Source organism: Dromiciops gliroides, chromosome 6 (assembly GCF_019393635.1).
Source record: "Dromiciops gliroides isolate mDroGli1 chromosome 6, mDroGli1.pri, whole genome shotgun sequence".
In the NCBI taxonomy this organism is placed as follows: Eukaryota; Metazoa; Chordata; class Mammalia; order Microbiotheria; family Microbiotheriidae; genus Dromiciops; species Dromiciops gliroides.
The window spans coordinates 230,684,581-230,704,589 of NC_057866.1; the positions used below are offsets into that span (position 1 = coordinate 230,684,581).

General features: G+C 39.6%; 1 protein-coding gene across 4 annotated transcripts in view; it reads left to right on the forward strand.

Annotated features, from left to right (window-relative positions):
- Window positions 1-20,009, forward strand: part of TBCK (TBC1 domain containing kinase) — a 285,598-nt gene that overhangs the window by 231,455 nt on the left and 34,134 nt on the right. For all 4 annotated transcript variants that reach the window (XM_043971552.1, XM_043971551.1, XM_043971553.1 and 1 more), the window contains one exon: window positions 12,368-12,543. In XM_043971552.1, the coding sequence (XP_043827487.1) occupies window positions 12,368-12,543 (176 nt within the window). The remainder of the gene's footprint in view (window positions 1-12,367; window positions 12,544-20,009) is intronic.

Genomic DNA, 20,009 nt, shown 5'->3' on the forward strand with positions numbered 1-20,009 from the left:
TCTCTAGCCGAATAACAGGCTAACAAGAATTTCATTGAAAGAGATCAGAATTCTCTGCTGTTTGAACCCCTTGCCCTTCATTGCCATCTATGACTTGAGAAAGTGGAAATTTCTCAGAAGTATCTAGCTGCTTTCTCTTGCCGTCTTTGGTTTGAGAAGGAGAAACAGGGAAAGAAAGGCTTTGCATCTGTTTTTCTATGAGAAAATTTGACTGAGAGACAATGTTGATGTTGTTCAATCGTTTCAGTCATGTCCAACTCTGTGACCCCATTTGGGTGCTTTCTTGGCAAAGCTACTAGAGTGGTTTGCCATTTCCTTTTCCATCTCATTTGACAGATGAGAAAACTAAGGTAAACATGGTTAAGTGACTTGCCCAGGGTCACAGAGCTACTACATGTCAGAAGCTAGATTTGAACTTAGGTATTCCTGACTCCATTCCTGGCTCTTTTTCCGCTGTACCACCTAGCTGCCCGTGAGAGACAATGCAGAATCCTATGGAGTGAGGAGCTAGCTGGGCTTGTCTTCAATTCCCAGAGGGCCTCCCTGAGGATCTTTTCAGTTCCCAAGCTTAAGGGAAGTGAGTGAAAAGAGTTTGCCATTACTTCAGCAGTTCAAGATTAGGAAATGAGTGACTTTGCCCAGCAGGAAAATAATAGTAAGGATCAGAAGGGAAATAGCTAGGGGAAAAATAAATTCTTGTGGTGCCGGTTGTTCTTGAAAGAAACTAGAACATTGAGATTTGCAGTCCAGAATTGTGGTGCTTCCACTCATGTGCTTCCCTGCTAGGCTATGTAAGTGTGCCAGATGTCTTCCACAGACACTAGTGAAAGGGATGGACTGTGACGTGTTGATTTGCTTTATATCAAGTATCTGTTGTTTTGGTTATTGTTTATTTTGCCATATATGTTTGAATCATTGGTGTTGAGAAATACACGCATATGTGTGCATACACACACACACACACACACACACACACATACACACACACACACACTAGGACCCTGAGATAGTTCGAATCATAGCCACATGTCAGTGGCCTTTTTCTAGGGACCCCATAACTGCTGGTGTGAGGTAGATTAGGAGTGAGCCAACCCAGAGAGGGAAAGTTCTGGAGGGGAGGAGTTTGCAACCGCATTCTTCCCTGCTCTCCTTTTTCATGGTCATTCACTGACTCTTTTCTGTTTTGTTATCTGAATGTAAGAGTCATTTGGATCTTCCTGTTTTACCTTATCTAATGTTACTCTACATGTTTTCCCATGCCAAATCCCAGCTCTTGCATTTTGCTGATTACGACACACCTATTAGTTATTGTTTTTGGTGCCATGCATTCTCTTTTCAGAACTGAAGTTTGATTTTTGTTTTTTTAACTTTGAATGATCCAGAGTTCTGTAATTATCTGTATTTGAAACAGCTGCCTTATGATAGAAAAACAACTTTAAAAAAAAAAATGACCTCATGCCTGAGATACAGTATTGGTATAGCTTCTCCTCTGCCATGTCTGTGAATGAAGGTTGTCTCCCTGGACTTGAGAGCTGTGACTAAGAAAGCATTTTTGAGGTACAGTATTCATCTTTTTAGCAAGCCTAACCTCTAATACCCCCTTTAAAAAACAAAAATTATTTTGACTAACAAAGCACTATAATGAACCAAAGAGAATGCCTCCCAGTAGAATATTTATGTAGCATAAATCAGAGAATCTGAGATTTCTTATTGGTTTGGAGGGTCTTTAGAAGTCATCTTGTCCAAGTGCCTCCTCTTTTTGAGATGAGAAAATTGAGACCCAGTGAGGTTGTGATTTGCCCAAGTCAGTCGGTCAGTCAGTCAACTAGCATCTAGTAAGAACCTACTTTGTGCCAGGGACTGTGCTATGGTTGTTAATAGCAGAATCACAATTCAAACTCAGGCCCTGTGACTAAGTTCAAGTATTCTTTCCAATGAACCACACTGACTCCCACACAAAGATAGTATTTCTGAAATTAACGGGAAATTACAGAGCTTTTGTGGCCCTTGTTTTATTTGAACTCTTATTATTCAAAAGATACAATCCTGTTCTGAATGTGTCATTACACAGGGTGCATTGGGAAAGATTCTGTCAGACCTTAGGAAGAACTCCCTGATGATGCAAGTTTTAAGATTCTATAGTAGAAGCGTTTACAATGAGCAGTGACTATATGCCAGGCACTGTGCTAAGCCCTGGAGATGCAAAGACAAAGGGAAAAAGCCCTGCCCTCAAGGAGTTCACATTCTAATGACATGGACATGTTTAGACTTTTACAGGGTACACTGTCACCTGAGAGGGAAAGACTCTAGTCATTGGGAGGCCTTTGAAAGTCCTGCAGGCAGTGGGACTAGAGCTTAGTCCTGAAGGAATCCGAGGAAACTAAGTGAAGATGAGGAGGGAGAGGCTCCTGGGTATAGGGGACAGCCAATACCAAGGCATAGAGGTGAGAAACGGGGCTTCATGTGTGAGAAAGAGCAAAAAAGCCAGTGTGACTGTGTGGAAAGACAGGAAGGGCCCAGGTTTTAAAGAGCTTTAAATACCAAACAGAAGAGTTTATACAGGGTGTCCCAAAATTCATAGTGCAGTTTTAAGTTTTAATTGTTTGGGAATACCTGTATTTGGTCCTAGAGGTAATAGTGAGCCACTAAGGTTTTTTGGGCAGCTAGGTGGCACAGTGGCTAGTGGGCCAGCCCTGAAGTGAGGAGAATTTAAATTCAAATCAGGCATAAGACAATTACTACCTGTGTGACCCTGGGCAAGTCACTTGTTTGCCTTAGTTCTTCGTCTGTAAAATGAGCTAGAGAAAGAAATGGCAAATCACTCCAGTGTCTCTGCCAAGAAAACCCCATATAGGGCCACGAAGACATGACTGAAACGACTAAACAACAAAAAAGTTGGGTGTTTTTTGTGGGGAGTGGGTGGTTAATGTTATCAGATGTGTTATTTAGGAAAACTGCTTTGGCAGCTTTTGTGGAAGTCAGATTGGGCCACAGAGACCAATTAGGAGGCTCTTTCCAAAGTCTGCACCCAAGACAATTAAGGTCTGAACCAATATTTATGAGGAGAGAGACTGAATTCAAGAGACTTTGTGAAGTTTATAGGTTCATGAACATTTGGACAGCAGAAGGGGGAGGAGGCAGGAGAGAGAAGAGCCAATGACAACTCCAGTAGAAAAGTCACTGATGCTTGGCTTCCTTGCTTTCTGCTGCCATTCTCATAGGAGCTAGGAAACCTAATAACCAGACTTGGTAGAATTGGGTCTAAAACTCTAGGTAGACTGAGTGAAATTGAGAAGCGCCGTCTGGGAGGGTGCTTGAGCTTTAAGGCCTGAGGACATCTACTTTGATTCCTCAGAAGACCTCCTCCACTCAGCTGCCAAAGTGATCTTCCTAAATCGCGAGTCTGACCCTGTCATCTCCTAGTCGGTAAATTGCAATGGCTCCCATTACCTCCAGGATCAAATAGAAAATCTTCTGCTTGGCCTTCAAAGCCCTTAATGACCAGCTCCTTCCTACTTTCCAGTCTCCTTACACCTCACTTTCCTCTACATAGTCTATAATCCCTCCTTGTTGTTTCCTGAAAAAGACACTTTTCCTTCCAAAATCTGCATCTTCACCAACTGCCCCTCATGCCTGGAGCTCTCTCCCTCATCTGCACCTCCAAGTCTCTTCAAATCCCACCTTCTACAAGAAACCTTTCCCAGTCCCCCTTAATGCTAGAGCCTTCCCTCTGAGACAACCCTCAATTTATCCTGTTTGTACATAATCATTTGCATGTTCTTTGTAGCCCCCATTATTATACTGTGAGCTCTTTGAGAAGAAAGACCATGGGGGGGAACTTAGGAGGGCTTTTTAAAAAATTCCCACAATTCATTACAGTGCTTATCACATAGTATATGCTTAATAAATGTTTGTTGATTTGACTTGACCCAATTCACCAAACAAAGCCAGAAAGAGCCAGACATCTCACCTCTATCCTCTGATTACCAGCCTTGTGTTCACACTTCTCAGTTCTGACAATTTCAGTCTCTTGTTGAAGTAAATGTACTAATATGGGCTTCCTAAAACTCTCATTCACATTTTTGGGAACTACAACCAAGCCACTCGCCCCAACGAAAGACTTATTTTTTAAATTAAGCCTAACTTTTTCAGTTAGAATGTGATTCCTTAGAGTGTTCCCACTATAATTCCGGGGTCACATTTGTCAGTAACCCTGATGACCAAATTCTGATTGTAGACTGACCATGGAAGCAGTAGAAACATGAAAATTCTCAGCCAAACTAGTTTCTACTTGTATAGGCCCTGAACCATGCTTTGTATTAGAACCACAGGGAGAAACTGCTAATTAAGAGGCATTTTCAGAGTTGTGCTAAGGTCACCATGAATATTGGCTTATATACAAAAGCATCCATTATTTTGAAACTCCAGTCAAACCACAGGGGAAAGGTCTACCCATGTAAAATAGTGTAAAAGTGGTAATAACTACCTTTCATTGATATTCTTCTAAATAGAATTTATACAGTGGGAAGTAAGAGCATTTTTCTCAACTATCTAATAAAAGGAAGGCAAGATTTTGTAGTTTTAACTTATATAAGCATTTTCTTAATAAAGCAAAGAAAGATCATTTACCTCAAATCTACTTTAGCATTCCCAGAGGAAAAGGCATGCTCTGTATTAAAGTTCCCCTCGAATAAAAACTTTCAAAACTTCTAAATTTGTCAATAGTTGCTCATTTCTTACATGGTAGTAATTCTGGGTTCAAGGAACTCACTTCCATTGAATTTGATTTGAAACTCCAATAAGAAGACTTTCTTAAATAAAACTAAGTTATTAGATATCAAAGAGATTCTTTTAGCCAAATCCTCATTTTCCTCTCTGCCTCTTCTTGGGACCAGGCACTCCACACCAAAAGGGTCTTGAAACCAACTACTAAAAGCAGGGACAGGGGGCAGCTAGGTGGCACAATAGATAAAGCACTGGCCCTGGATTCAGGCGGACTTGAGTTCAAATCCAGCCTCAGAAACTTCACACTGTGTGACCATGGGCAAGTCATTTAACCCTCATTGCACCACCAAAAAAAAAAAAAAAAGCAAAAACAGGGACAGGGAAACCAAAAGGACTCCATTTTGTCTTAATAAATGTGTGACTGACTCTGGAAGCCAGAGGAAAATGATGAGAGATTACAGCTTAATGGAAAACTAGATGGAAGTTCTGATTGTGGGGCCTCCTGATGCCAAAGCACTTTCATCTTTCTGCAGCTCAGCTTTTAATTTCAGAATACTTAAGTAGCCTTAATTCCTAATATTAAAAAAAATTAAAACTCTTAATGCCAGCTTTTTTTTTTTTATTAAGAGGCATAAACCCATAAGGCTTAGCAAGCACCGTTTCTATTTAAAAGTTAATGGGGTGAGAAGAACAAGTGCTCTAACAGTAAGAAATTTAAGGTGTAGTCAAGGAAACCCAGAGAATGAGAGCAGCCACACTGCAGCTCAAATAATCTTTTTTTCAGGATGCTTAGTAAGCGATTTGCATGGAATATAGTCCCACCTGACTTTGATTTCTAAAGTAGAACTCCACAATGGAAATGGAGAAGCCAGAGGGGAGGGGTTAACAAGGGTCATTGGCAGCTGACCAGAAAATGCTTGAAAACTGATTACACGGTTCCAAAAAAACATTTTCTGTTGATACTTGGTTTTTTCCAACTAAGTGCATTTGTCAGTTGCCTATCAAGAAAATCTTAAAATGTGGAGAAAATTTTGTTTTTGTTCATTTTTTCATTTGTTTTGGGTGGGGGTTGTTTTGTTTTGTTTTGTCTTAGTTTGGTAGGTGCAAAGAATCTTTAGCTCTGCTAAACAGTCCAAGGAATAAAAGAAAAACCTTTCCATTTGATTTAGTATGATATCTTCTAATGGTGTTTCTGTTGTTTTGAGAACCATAATACCGATGTAATAATTTCTAACTCTTAGGTATTTGCACGAACTGAAAGACCTTATTATCACATCCAATATTTTTCTAACTATGGTTATTTATTGACTCTTTAAATCCCTGATTCATTTAAACCTACCCATATCTTTTTATTATATAGCTTTTAATTGGTCTGTATAGTTTATTGCAATTATAAGAGCTATTTCCCTTGATTAGCATATATATATGTATATATATATGCGTATATATATATATATGCACAGGGAGAGAATTCTGATACAATTTCCCCTTATCACCTGAAATATATTTTAATAGCATAACAGTGCTCAGGCCTAAAGAAAAGTAAACTGTGCTTATAGGGGGCTATTTTTAAGGCCATGAAGTCTGTTCTTATTGGAACAGTCTGCCTAATTTCTTTCTGGCACATGTGGGCAGTTTATTTCTAAGCCTGCAGTAGAGCTGAAGGGATGCTTCCTTCTAGTAGATGCAAATTAGGAGAAAAACCAAAGTAGGTATAAATGGAGACCATAGGACAAATAGAGACTGGGAAATAGGGTGTGCGTTCTTTTCAGAATTGGCTTCCATGCTCCATGTGAATTAGCAACTCAGAGTTGAATTCCCATTGCATCCCTGATAAATAGTTATCTTTTTAAACAATACGGGGATACTGTTATTTACTTTTTAAAGAATGGTAGGAAAATAAAGAATTATAATTAAAATATGCATTTATTATATTGCTTATTTAAATATATTTTATATTATAATATATTTGTCATAAATATATTATAATAATTTTATATTTCTGCAACTTTTAGGGGGAATGGGAAGTGGGAACAGAATTTTGTGAACAAATTATAAAACTATTTGTTAGGTGGCACCAAGTTCAATGTCAATGACCCTTTCTGGCTAGAACTTAATATTAATGGACATTCGTAGGAAAATTCAGTTTGTCCTGGGGATTCAAAGGAAGTTAGTGTTTCAGTGGATTAAGGTTATGTTTCTGTAGGTTTCTTTATGGCTAGAGTTAGGGTGAGACCTCACTTCTTCCCAGCCCTCAGTGGTTGCATCTCAGTCTCTTTTCTCCTCCTCCTTGTTCCTTCTCTGTTACAAATAGATGGAGGACCTTTGACCCTGATTCCCAGGCCAGTACTTCTATTGCAATGTTACTACTGATTCATTGATGGATTCTTACCCCTAGGAAAGAGAGTGGTTGGTGTCTGCTGCATCAATTGGGAACTTCCGGTACTTTACTGATACCAGTGCTCTATCCACTGCCCCACCTAAGGGTCCTACCTAGACATCCTTCTGTCTCTAGTGACTTGAGATGAAACTTGAAAGGAGACAGAATGAGTTATAGAAAAGGACTATATAGGAGAGTATAATATCATAGGAAAGGATTTTAGAGGTCATCTAGACCAGGGATTCTTTTTGTTTTCCAGGACAGTGGGGGTTAAGTGACTTGCCCAGGGTCACACAGCTAGTAAGTATCAAGTGTCTGAGGCCAGATTTGAACTCAGGTCCTCCTGTATCCAGGGCCGGTGCTTTATCCACTGTGCCACCTACCTGCCCCTCAGACCAGGGATTCTTAACATGAAGTCCGAGAACTTAGAAAAAAAAATTACATCTTTCTCTTCACTGACCTCTAATTGAAATTTAGCATTTCCCTCAACTATTTAAAAAACATTATTCTGACAAGTCCATAGGCTTCCCCAAACTGCCAAAGGAGTCTACAAGACAAAAAAAGGCTAAGAACTCCTCTAGGCCAACACCACCATCTTACAGATCACACAGGTGTCAAGGAAGCAATCCTAGGATTTTATCCCAAGTTCTTAGACTCAAAATGCGTTTTCCATCACCCTATAATTCTCACTTCAACTTAAAAGTTAATGGGGTGAAGCAAACTCTACAGGTATTCCTTAAGCTCAAGGGCAGTGTCTTAGCTGAAGCTGTGTCCTGTACCTTAGCATGGTACCTTCCAGGGAGCCTACACTCCATAAATATGTGATGAATGAATGGATGAATGTATGAGTGAATGAATGTGTGAAAGAACAGTATTGATGTTTTTCTCCAATGTATAAAAGCCATGTAGGATGAATAATCCCAAAACTAGAGTCCTAATCTTCATAGTGCACAAATTATATCCTATATTAAATTATAAATTTTTACTTCCAAGATATTTGGTCTAGAGGTTAATAGTTTAATTAAATTCAATAAGCACAAATTAAGTACCTAGTTTGTATAGTGTTATGCTGGGCATTCCCGATAAAGATAAACAGTAACTTAAAGTCTAATTTCAGATGAAAAACATGGACAAATGATTATGAAACAAAGGAAAATGCAGTAGGTACAAAGGAAAGATCACTATCAACTATATGTGTTTGGGGGAGCAGGGAGTAGAAAGTTCAAGTACCACCTTGAGGTAGACCTTAAAAGGGGGGAATTTTATCAGATAGAGAGATGGAGAGGAGGTAGGAGAAAGTTCATTCTAGGTATAGCAGGGGGAGGGAGGGTTGCGGGGGAGCAAAGCACACCCCAAAGAAAGAAACAAACAGAAGGCAAGATAAGGATAGGGAATATAGATCCAGTTTCCCTAGAGTATATGAAACGGAGACATAAACTTAGAAGAAGAAGCTACGTGGCACAGTGGATAGAGCACCAGCCAGCCATGAAGTCAGGAGGACCTGAGTTCAAATTCAGCCTCAGACACTCAGCAGCTGTGTGACCCTGGGCAAGTCACTTAAACCTGATTGCTTCTCCCTCTACCCACCTCCCCCAAAAAAACAAAGAAATAAGCTTAGAAAGGTAGATTAGTATCAGGAGAGGGCCTTGAATGCTAGGATAAGGAATTGTATATTTAAAGCTGAACATATGATATGTAAAGTAATATAATATGGTATAATGATGATATAATTACTATAACATGATGTATAATATATCATGTCATGTGATATATTTAACATAATATAATATAACGTGGGCAGCTAAGTCTTGCAGTGGATAGAACAATAGGACTTGGAATCAGAAAGACTCCTTTATAAGTTCAAATCTGGCTTCAGACACTTACTAGCTGTACAACCCTGGAAAAGTCACTTCATCCTGTTTGCCTCAGTTTCCTCATCTGTAAAATGAGCTGGAGAAAGAAATGGCAAACCGCCCCAGTATCTTTGCCAAGAAAACCCCAAACGGGGTCACGAAGAGTCAGACACAACTAGCACAACTAGGAATTTGGGGAACAAGCAAAGGATTGTTAGTAGAACCTTGTGATCAAAGTGGTATATTAGGAAGATTACTGAGGTACAAATTTTAAGGATAGATTGGGAAAGGGGTTGACTGATGGCAAGAACAACGATTAGGAAACTAATGATAGTCTCTATAAAAACAAAATGAGGACCCTAACTGGGTTTATGGCAGTGGGAAGAAATAGAAGGTCAGAAATATTAGAGATGGAGTAGACACAGCAACAGACTGATTGCATGTGATAAGGGAGGTAAAGGAACTAGTCAGCAATGTCCTCAAGGTGGCAAGCCATGATAACTGGGAGAATAATGGACCCAGCAGCACAAGGAAAGAAACGAGGGGAGGGACGGCTCCTGGCGGGGAAGGCAGTGACACGTTGTAGTGTGAATGTCTTTCTTCTATGGGTTACACTTGGGTGGTGGCTGAGCTCCTTTCCAATAGCCACTGGTGCTAAGGGTACCTTCTTGGGCCTCTGCGAGAAGCAGAGTCAGAATATAAGGGAGAGGGGAAAGGATGTTGAATGGAAGAAGCAGGAGGAAAAAACAGGGGGAAAGAAAGAGAAGAGCATATAGGAGTGTCCTTTGAGAATGTCCCCACCCTCTCATGCCTGGATTACATACTCAGCGTCCTCCAGAACATTACTGAAGTAGGATGCCCCAGTATTGTTTTTCTAGCATTCTGATACTCTTAAAAGTTAAGACTTGTCTTATTATTGGATTAAGCCACTATACCAGATTTCAAAAAGCTACAACTGCAATTTGGTATAGTAGGTAAGGAGGCTTGATTGAATGATTATATAACAACTCTCACTGGCTTAAGTCAAAACAAAGATGGTATGAACACCCTTCTTTGTACTAAAAATACCCAGCTAGGATGTGGGTGGTATCCCCAACATCTAATAAACCAGCCTTTTCTTCCTAAGTGTGTCATAGAGGAGATGGCTGTTTGTCCTTCATTCCCAACAAGACCCAAGACACGGGGTGGTGTCATGACTTGCATGGAACTGGATATAAGTGAGGGCTGTGCAAGGTCACCAACCTTACTGTCTCCTCCAGAGCCACCTGGGTCCAGTGGCAAAATGTATATCAGGAGAACTGGAGATGGCCCCAGATGTTTAAGGCAATTGGGGTTAAGTGACTTGGCCAGGGTCACACAGCTAGTAAATATCTGAGGTGAGATTTGAACTCAGGTTCCCTCAATTTTAGGGCCAGTGCTCTATCCACTGTGCCCATTAGAGATTACTAGAATGGCAATGAGGAAAAACCTAGGTTCAAAATGAGAGTCTGACATTTGCAAGTCATATGACCTCTCCAATCCTCAGTTTCCTCACTGGAAAAAAAAAAGGGGGGATAACTTTCTTTACAGGGTTGTTGTAATGATCAAATGTGTATGTACATCTTACACCTTCTACTAAAATAAGGTCAAAATGGATACATGATTTAGACATAAGAGGTGATACCATAGGTAAATTAGGAGAGAAAGGAATAGTCTACCTATCAGATCTTTGGAAAGGAGAACAGTTTTTGACCAAACATGAGATAGAGTATATTATAAAATGCAAAGTGGATGATTTTGATTATATTAAATTAAAAAATTTTTGTACAAACAGAAGCAATGCATCCAAAATTGGAAGGGAGGCAGAAAGCTGGGAAACAATTTTTGAGGCCAGTGCTTCTGATAAAGGCCTCATCTCTAAAATATATAGGGAATTAAATCAAATTTATAAGAATCCAAGTCATTCCCCAATTGAGAAATGGTCAAAGGATATGAACAGGCAGTTTTCTGATGAAGAAACCAAAGCTATCTATCCCCATATGAAAAAATGCTCTAAATCTCTAATGATTAGAGAGATGCAAATTAAAACAACTCTGAGGTACCACCTGACACCTATCAGATTGGCTAAAATGACAAAAAAGGAAGATAATAAATGTTGGAGAGGCTGTGGGAAAATTGGAACACTAATACATTGTTGGTGGAGCTGTGAGCTGATCCAACCATTCTGGAGAGCAATTTGGAATTATGCCCAAAGGGCGATAAAGCTGTGCATACCCTTTGACCCAGCAATCCCACTTTTAGGTCTTTTGCCCAAAGAAATCATGGAAGGGGGAAAGGGACCCACATGTACAAAAATATTTATAGTTGCCCTTTACGTGGTAGCAAGGAATTGGAAGTTGAGGGGGTGCCCATCAATTGGGGAATGGCTGGACAAGTTGTGGTATATGAATACAATGGAATACTATTGTGCTGTAAGAAATGATGAGCAGGAAGAGTTCAGAGAAACCTGGAGGGTCTTACGTGAGCTGATGATGAGTGAGATGAGCAGAACCAGAAGAACATTGTACACAGTATCATCAACATTGAGTGTTGACCTACTGTGATGGACTATATTCTTCTCACCAATGCAATGGTACAGAAGAGTTCCAGGGAACTCATGATAGAAGAGGATCTCCAAATCCAAGAAAAAAAAAAGAAAGAAAGAACTGTGGAGTATAGATGCTGATTGAACCATATTATTTCTTTTGTTTTGGGTGCTGTTGTTTTTTTTTTCTCTATTTTGAGGTTTTGCATCACTGCTCTGATTCTTTCTCTTGTAACAGGATTAATGCAGAAATAGGATTAATGTTATTATGTGTATATATATATATGTGTGTGTATATATATATATCTATATGTATATGTATAGAGATATATAGATATAACCTATACCAGATTACCTGCTGTCTAGGGGAGGGGGGAGGGAGGGGAGGGAGGGAGAAAAATCTGAAATTGTAAAGCATGTATAAACAAAAGTTGAGAACTATCTTTACATGTAATGGAAAAAATAAAATATCTCATTAAAAAAAAATGTGTATGTACAAGTTTGCAGCCTTTAAAGTGTTTTGCAAATATTGGCAACTGATTGCCTTTACTCATACCTTCCCTCTTAGTGCTTTACACACGTAAACTAAACGTAGACATAGGTCCCCATTTAATGTTGTGGTGATTCTGACAGATTTAACATGTTTAAATACCTATTTGGTGTCCATATAGTTTAAATCTGGAGCAAGAACAGTAGCTTCTCCCATCAGTGCCACTTGTTTCATATGCCAATTCTCATGAAACAAAACAAGGTATAGATCACAACCTGATTTTTCAGCATGTCTTTCCTTGTTTTGTTTTGTTTTTTCCCAGAGCTAATTTTGTTTTGCTTCTATATGTTTTCCAGTCCAGAGAATCTATCCAGCTGAATGACCTGAAGTCAGAGGTGTCACCACGGATTTCAGCAGAGGATCTGATCGACCTGTGCGAGTTGACTGGCACAGGTCATTTCAAAACGCCCACCAAAAAGACAAAATCCAGTAAACCCAAGCTGCTGGTGGTTGATATCCGAAACACCGAAGAGTATCCTTTAATCTTGAGCCAGGGCCTAAAAGAGCTGAGTGCTGCTTTCCATAACATAGTGTCCTTTTCTGCAGAGAAAGTGCATGACTGGAATGAGAAATGTTTTGGAAAATCCAGAAGGACCCTTTGGATAATCAAAAGTATAGAATAGTCTACACCAGATGCATCTCTTTTTCTCTCTGCCTCTGCCTCTGCCTCTGCCTCTGCCTCTGCCTCTGCCTCTGCCTCTGTCTCTGTCTCTCTCTCTCTCTGTCTCTCTCTCTCTCTGTCTCTGTCTCTCTGTCTCTCTCTGTCTCTGTCTCTGTCTCTCTCTCTCTTTCTCATTTCTAGGATTTATTGATTTATAATAGCAAAGTAACACCCCAAAAATGTCAGAATAGAAATGCCTTCAGGTACATTTTCACAAAAGTACTGGAGTAGATCTTTATTGATTCTGTTCATTCAAGAATATTGAGATAAAGAACATGCTTTCATTTTGTTTTTAGAGTGCCTATTATATGTTCTTGGGGTGGGGGAGGGGAGAAGAGGTCAGCAGGGTCATTGGGCAGGTGGGATTGCCTGCTGTTGGGGTAGTACTATGTTTTTTTAGAATCAGGTGTGAGCAGAGGGATTTGTGATTAGGTAATGAGGCAATATATCTCTTGTGATGGTCCTGCAAACTCCATTATGAGAAACTTTTGCCATTTTCATTGAAAAATATAATGAAATGCTTCTCAAGGCCAGGCCATTTGCCCTAAAATGTAATTTTCTCATGGCTTCTCAGGGAGTTATTCCTAATGTCAAAGATGGAATGATAAGTAGCCAGAAAAAAACCCGAGGCCTTTCTATCCAGTGCATCTAAACTGCCTACCTCTTGACTTCCAAAGGATACAATTTTTTTTTTAAATAATATCTCTACTGTGATATTCTAAAATGAAGTATGTAGCTTTGGAGAATCCAAGTTACAGGTAAGTTAAGCCTTGTCTCTCTTTTGTTCCTGAAGTACATCACCCTTCCTTCAAAAAGAGAAAGTTCTTAATAGTTAGAGTTGTCCCAAAGCACAGTGGGATGCCTTGGCATGTAGGGGGGCTTCTCTTTCATTGGGTGCCTTTAAGTGAAGTCTTTAGACAGAATATTTTTTTTCAAGTGTGGGTCATGGTAGACAGTCTTTGAGGGATCTTTCCAATTCTGAAACTATGGACATCTGCTACGTTTCCATCCATGTCAATCCTTCCCTTGATCATAGAAAAATTGCCAAACCAAAGGTTTCTCTTTAGTCATACACAGGGAAAGGATAGACCAATAGAAAGCTAAGAAAAGATGAAAATGGGGGAAAGGGTGTGGAGTTGTTGTTGTTGTTGTTGTTTTGATCTGTGATTTCACTGTTCTACCATAGTTTTATTCATCTACAAATATAGGTTTGCAATGATTCTGCAATTTCTATTCCTAGAGAGTTGCGTGTGTGCACTGAAAGGTTAAGTGACTTTTCTAGGGCCACACAGCCAGTACATTCTGGAAGAGGAATTTGAATCAAGGTTGTCCTAACCCTGAAGATGGCCCTTTATTCACCATGTTCCACTACTTCGAGAGCAGAGGATGCCTGGGATAAAATAAAAAACTTGGAGTATAAGAAAGGGACCGTGTACGTACAGAAGTCTGTTTACTCATATTCAGAGAGATGCTTCCAATCAGAGATTTTTCTCCTTTTCAACCCAGCATCCAATCAATTCAGCCAATGATCACCACCCCAAACAGCTAAATTAAAGTGAGAAAAGTAACAAAAATAATTAAGGAATGGGGGGATCAATTAATAAGGAAAGCTAAGGGAGTAAAATAAGTCTGCCCTACTGAAATGTCAGTTGGGGAAAACTCTAACAAGTTGGTGTCAGAGGGCAGGAAGATGTTTGGAGAACAGGGCCATGGGGAGGAGACCACAGGAATAGGCTCAGTGTTCTTCTGCAGCTCCAGATCTATGCTCATGTGATCCCAGCTTAAGTGGCTTTTCCAAGGTCACCCAGATAGTGAAGACCTGGTAGGACTAGAACTCAGGTCTATTGGCTCTTAATCTGTTGTTCTTTCTGCTCTTCCCCAGCTTTCTCAGTAACCCCAGGAGTACATAAATGGGTCATCTCTGAGGTTGTATCACTAAGTCCTGCCACATTTCCCTTTCTCTTTCCTCCTTAGCAGAGAGATACCAGCTCTGCACGTAGAAAATGCAGAGCCCTGAACACTGGGTTGTTTTTTGGTTTTGTTTTTTCCCTTTGAGCCTAGGAAGGTGATAGCCAGATTCTACGTTATTCTTTTATTCTTGCTTTTTCCTTTGAATTCCCAGTGTCTGACACTGGGCCTAGCTCAAATTAAAAGCACAATACTTGCTTTGTTGATTGACTGACATAGACTCCACCTTTACACATTCAGCCTCGTTAATCATTTATCAGAAACTTTCCTAAGAAAGTTTTGATGAGAGAAACAGCTTAGAATTGGACGGGATGCTGGATTTGGTGCCAGGAAGCCCTGGGTTCAAAACTCACCTCCTATCTCTGTGACCCTGCACAAGTCATCTAATGTCTCTGTGCTTCAATTTCCTCAACTGTAAGATGAGGGGGGTCAGATTAGCTGGCCTCTGAGGTCCCGTCCAGTCAGTGACTTAGAACTGTGATACAAAGCAAAAAAGAAAGAATAAGGACATTTAACACTTGAAGTAGGGTAGAAAAGGAGGCTTGAGAAGGGTAGGCCAGGGGCACTGATCCCCCTTAGTTTTTCCCAGGTCCCATTCCAGCTCCAAGTCCTGTGATCCTCATTCAGTTTTATCTGAGCCAAAATGCTCTGGCTCCATACTTCCCAGCTCTGACCTCTGCTTTGCTATACATGCACTGGAGTTTAACTGCCCTGGACTGAACTCTAATTCCTATGGGAGGCCTTCCAAAAGTCTTAGTGAAGTTTTAAACTATTAAGCTTACTAAGTCAGACTTTTGGAACACCTTGTATTTACTCAGGGGGAGCAGCCCTTCACACAAGGAAGCAAATTGGTCTTGTCCTGATTGGAGGTGTAGAAAGCTAAGACTGCTGGTGAGTCACTGCTCTTTAATTAAGGGGGGGAATGGTAACTTATTATGGATTTGGGGATGTGCTTCTTCCCTTAAACTACAAATTACTTTGGCTGCCTTAATCTTTTCTGTCTCTTTTTACTCTCTTCCACAAGTAGTTCAAGTGTGATAAATGTTATTGTTTTGAGGGGGAACCATCTTAAATGGAGGATGACACAAGGCGAGGTGTAGGCTTCCTCTCCTGCTCTGACCCAGAGCTCATGGAAGTGATGCTCAGAGCATTACCAGTGTCCATTGAAAATAGGATCTTCCGATTAAACAGATGTTAGAAAAAACTGCAATTAAGAGAAGAGAACAAAAGATGAAAAGCTCTTCTCAAATTCTCCCTCTTGTTCCCTCAATTGCCTTCTAACCATTAAACAACTAGGTCAAGAATAATACAGTCATGGTAAGGTCACAGTGAAGTTTGTGGTGCCAGTCACAAAGAACCTGAGAAATATGTGTTTCCTTCTGCATTATCTGTGCTGTGTGAAATTCTGGATAAGCATAGGCAGCCAGGTGGCCCAGTGGATAGAACTCTGTGCCTGAAGACAAGACCTGAGTTCAAGTCTGATCTCAGACACTTACTCAACTGTGTAACCTTGGGCAAGTCACTGAACTGTTTACCTAAATTTCCTCAACTGTAAAATGTGAATAATACCAGCACCTACCTGCCAGGGTTGTTGTGAGGACTGAATGAGATAATATCTGTAAAACATCTAGCAGTAGGTGCTGCATAAATGCTAGCTGTTATTATGCTGACTATTACATCTGAAGCCATGGAGATCATGCTTTTCTTATTCAGCTTGTATTCATTTTTCTCATGGGTTTCCATCCTGCCACAAGATGTTCTCTATCACATGATTCCTTGTATTTGAAATTTCAGGAGCTCGCTCTTCTCAAATTAAGTTTAACTGTGAAACTCTATTCTAATGGGAAACGGGGCTGTAGATTTGGTAGTAAATTTTTCTGGTTGTTCTCTTGCTTTGAGATTGTATTAGTGCATGGAATACTAGACAGTTTCTTCACTGGAAGCTCAGTATATGAATTCAATCATAGAAAATGCTGCCCCCCAAATAGTAATTTGCAAAATAGCCTTTAATTTGAGAATGATATTCAGTTTTGCCAGGCCTTGTTCCATATTCAAATCATGCCATTGTTAGGAATGCAACTTTGAGGATCTCCCCCTCTCACAGTGATATTTTTGTGATGGTAAAGTAGACCCTTAGTCATGGAGTGGGTGTTGCCTTAGACAAGCTGAGACCTGGAAAAGACTTTAATTTAGAAAGGCCAGAGTCACCCGCTTCATCTCAGGTCATCACCAGTCTTCTTGACTTATGTCTATGACTCTAGAGGAGGGAGACTAATGACTGCAACTTTGCACAGCCCTGCCTCACTTAAATCCAGTTAACATAAAAATCAAGATATCACCCTTGTAATGTCATCATTGGTCCTCTTCGGAAACAAAGGACCAACACAACAACAACAATAACAACTACAGCAACTAAAGAGAAGGCAGGTATTTCCAAATTTGGTTCAGTGTGTAACCTCTCTACAGATAGTAACCAAAGAAATGTGAACCCTTGCTCAAATCCCCTCCTTCCCCTTCAGATCTTAGAAAGAATATAGTAACCACAATACCTACCCAAAAAGCCAAAACTGATTTCAGTTAAACAAGCTGTTCATTTATCTAAACACATGCATTAGCTCAATATTATTCATAATGATGCTTAGAGTATAATTTGTTTCCCCCTTATAAAATATAAACATCCAAATGGATGTAGGTTTCAAGCAGTTTTGGAAAATAAATGATGGGTTATAAATTCTTAAATCATTTTATATCTAACATGAAATAATGTATAGAAAGACAAGATTTCTTCTCAAGATAAAACTGAAGAAAGATCTAATTGTTTTGTCTTTGAATCTCATGTATTCTCAGGCAGAATTTGGCCTATATAATGTTATTCAACCAAGGCCAAATTACAATTTCTGTTTCCCTCCTTAGAATTCAGAAAAGTCAAGTGAAGGAAAAGGCCTTATTGTACTTTAGTACTTTTTTGTCTGTTGTTGTTCAGTCATTTAGACTCTTTGTGACCCCATTAGGGTTTTCTTGGCAGAGATAATGGAGTGGTTTACCGTTTCCTTTACAGATGAGGAAACTGAAGCAAACAGGGTTAAGTGACTTGCCCAAGGTCACACAGCTAGTGTCTGAGGCCGGATTTGAACTCAGAAAGAGGATTCTTTCTGAGTCCAGCACTCTATCCACTGCACCACCTGGCTGTACTACTTAGTAGTACTATATAAAATAATTCTGGCTTGACTGTATAAATGACACCATCCACCAGCTTCACACTTATCCAAATATAATATGATGTAATACAATACAATACAAAGACAAACCTTGTTGTGACCCTGTCAGTATTAGTATATTTTTTAATCTACATTTTTTTTTTTAAATCAGGTGACGGGGCAGCTAGATGGTGCAGTGGATAGAGCACCGGCCCTGGAGTCAGGAGTACCTGAGTTCAAATCCAGCCTCAGACACTTAACACTTACTAGCTGTGTGACCCTGGGCAAGTCACTTAACCCCAATTGCCTCACTTAAAAAAAAAATCAGGTGACAATAGAGGGAAGTATAGTTGGGGTTTGAGAAGTACTTAGGGCTTCAAAATATAATCACGCTTACTGAAAAGTCTTTTCAGAAACATCTGCATAGGAATTATACATTTAACCAAATTTGGAAATACTTTCCTTCTTTCTAATATATGTGGATTTGGATTCTTAAAAGATGACTATTCTGTGGGAGCTGCTTCAAAGTGAGAAAGCCAAAATATGGCCTGAGAAGACCTAATACACAGTTCTCAAGTTAAGTGACTTTCTTTATATATCCACTTCCTTCATTCATTCTCTCATTACACCTTTTTTTTTGTTCTCTCACATTTTCCATGAATTCAATTATCATCTCTGTGCAAATGACTCTCAAATCTATATAATCAGACCTAATCTAATTTTACTTCTGAAATCCAGTACCTCTTCATCAACTACCTATTGAGCATCTCCAGGTTGGATGGAATGTCCCATTAGCATCCCAACCTCAGTATGTCCAAAACAAAACTTATCATCTCCCTAAGCCAAACTTCCCTATTTCTTTTTTTTTTTTAATCTTTTTTTTTTTTTGTAGGGCAATGAGGGTTAAGTGACTTGCCCAGGGTCACACAGCTAGTAAGTGTCAAGTGTCTGAGGCCGGATTTGAACCCAGGTCCCCCTGAATCCAGGGCCGGCGCTCTATCCACTGCGCCACCTAGCTGCCTTCCCTAGTTCTTTTGAAGACAACATCACCTTTCCAGTCACTCAACTCTGTAGCTTCCCCAATCAGTTGCCCTGTCTTTATATACCTATAAAGCTACATGGCACAGTAGATAGAGTGCTGGGCCTAGAATCAGGGAGAGTTTTCTTCCTGAATTCAAATCCAGCCTTAGACATTTACTATGTGATCCTGGGCAAGTCACCTATAGAGATAGAGATCTTAACAAATAATCCATAACTTTCTCTTTCCTTTGAGAAAAATTCTATCTCTTCTGGGTGTTGAAAGTTAAATATAGTATTTAATCTGCCTGTCTCCTGCAAAAAATTATTAATAAACAGATCAAAGAAATTAATTTTATAATATCTCTTACAAAAAAAACTGGATCAGAGAACATGTCTTCTACAGGACAAAACCAGATCAAATCAGAGAAATTATTTTTCATAATTACTGAGTTCCTATCCCAGAAGCTGGAGTCTTTAGCTTTATCAAACAGTACATTACTAATGTCATTTACTACTGTGTCTCCTGTGCTTAGCCTATTCCATTGATCCTCCACTCTATTTCTTAGCCAGTACCAGATAGTTTTGATGACTGCCGCTTTATAGTAGAGCTTCAGATTTGGTACAGCTAACCCACCTTCCTGTGCATTTTTTTCATTAGTTATCTTGATATTCTTGACCTTTCGTTTCTCCAGATGAATTTTATTATTATTTTTCCTAGCTCTATAAAATAATTTTAGGTAGTCTGATTGGTATGGCACAGAATAAGTAAATTAATTTAGGTAGAATTGTCATTTTATTATATTAGCTCAGCCTATCCAAGAGCAATTGATATTTTTCCAATTATTTAGATCTGATTTGATTTGTGTGAAAAGTGTTTTGTAATTATGTTGATAGGGGGGCAGTTAGGTGGCGCAGTGGATAGAGCACTGGCCCTGGATTCAGGAAGACCTGAGTTCAAATGCGGCCTCAGACACTTGAGACTTACTAGCTGTGTGACCCTGGGCAGGTCACTTAACCCCAATTGCCTCACCAAAAACAAAACAAAACAAAAAAACTTTAAAAAAAAAAATTATGTTGATAGAGTTCCTGGGT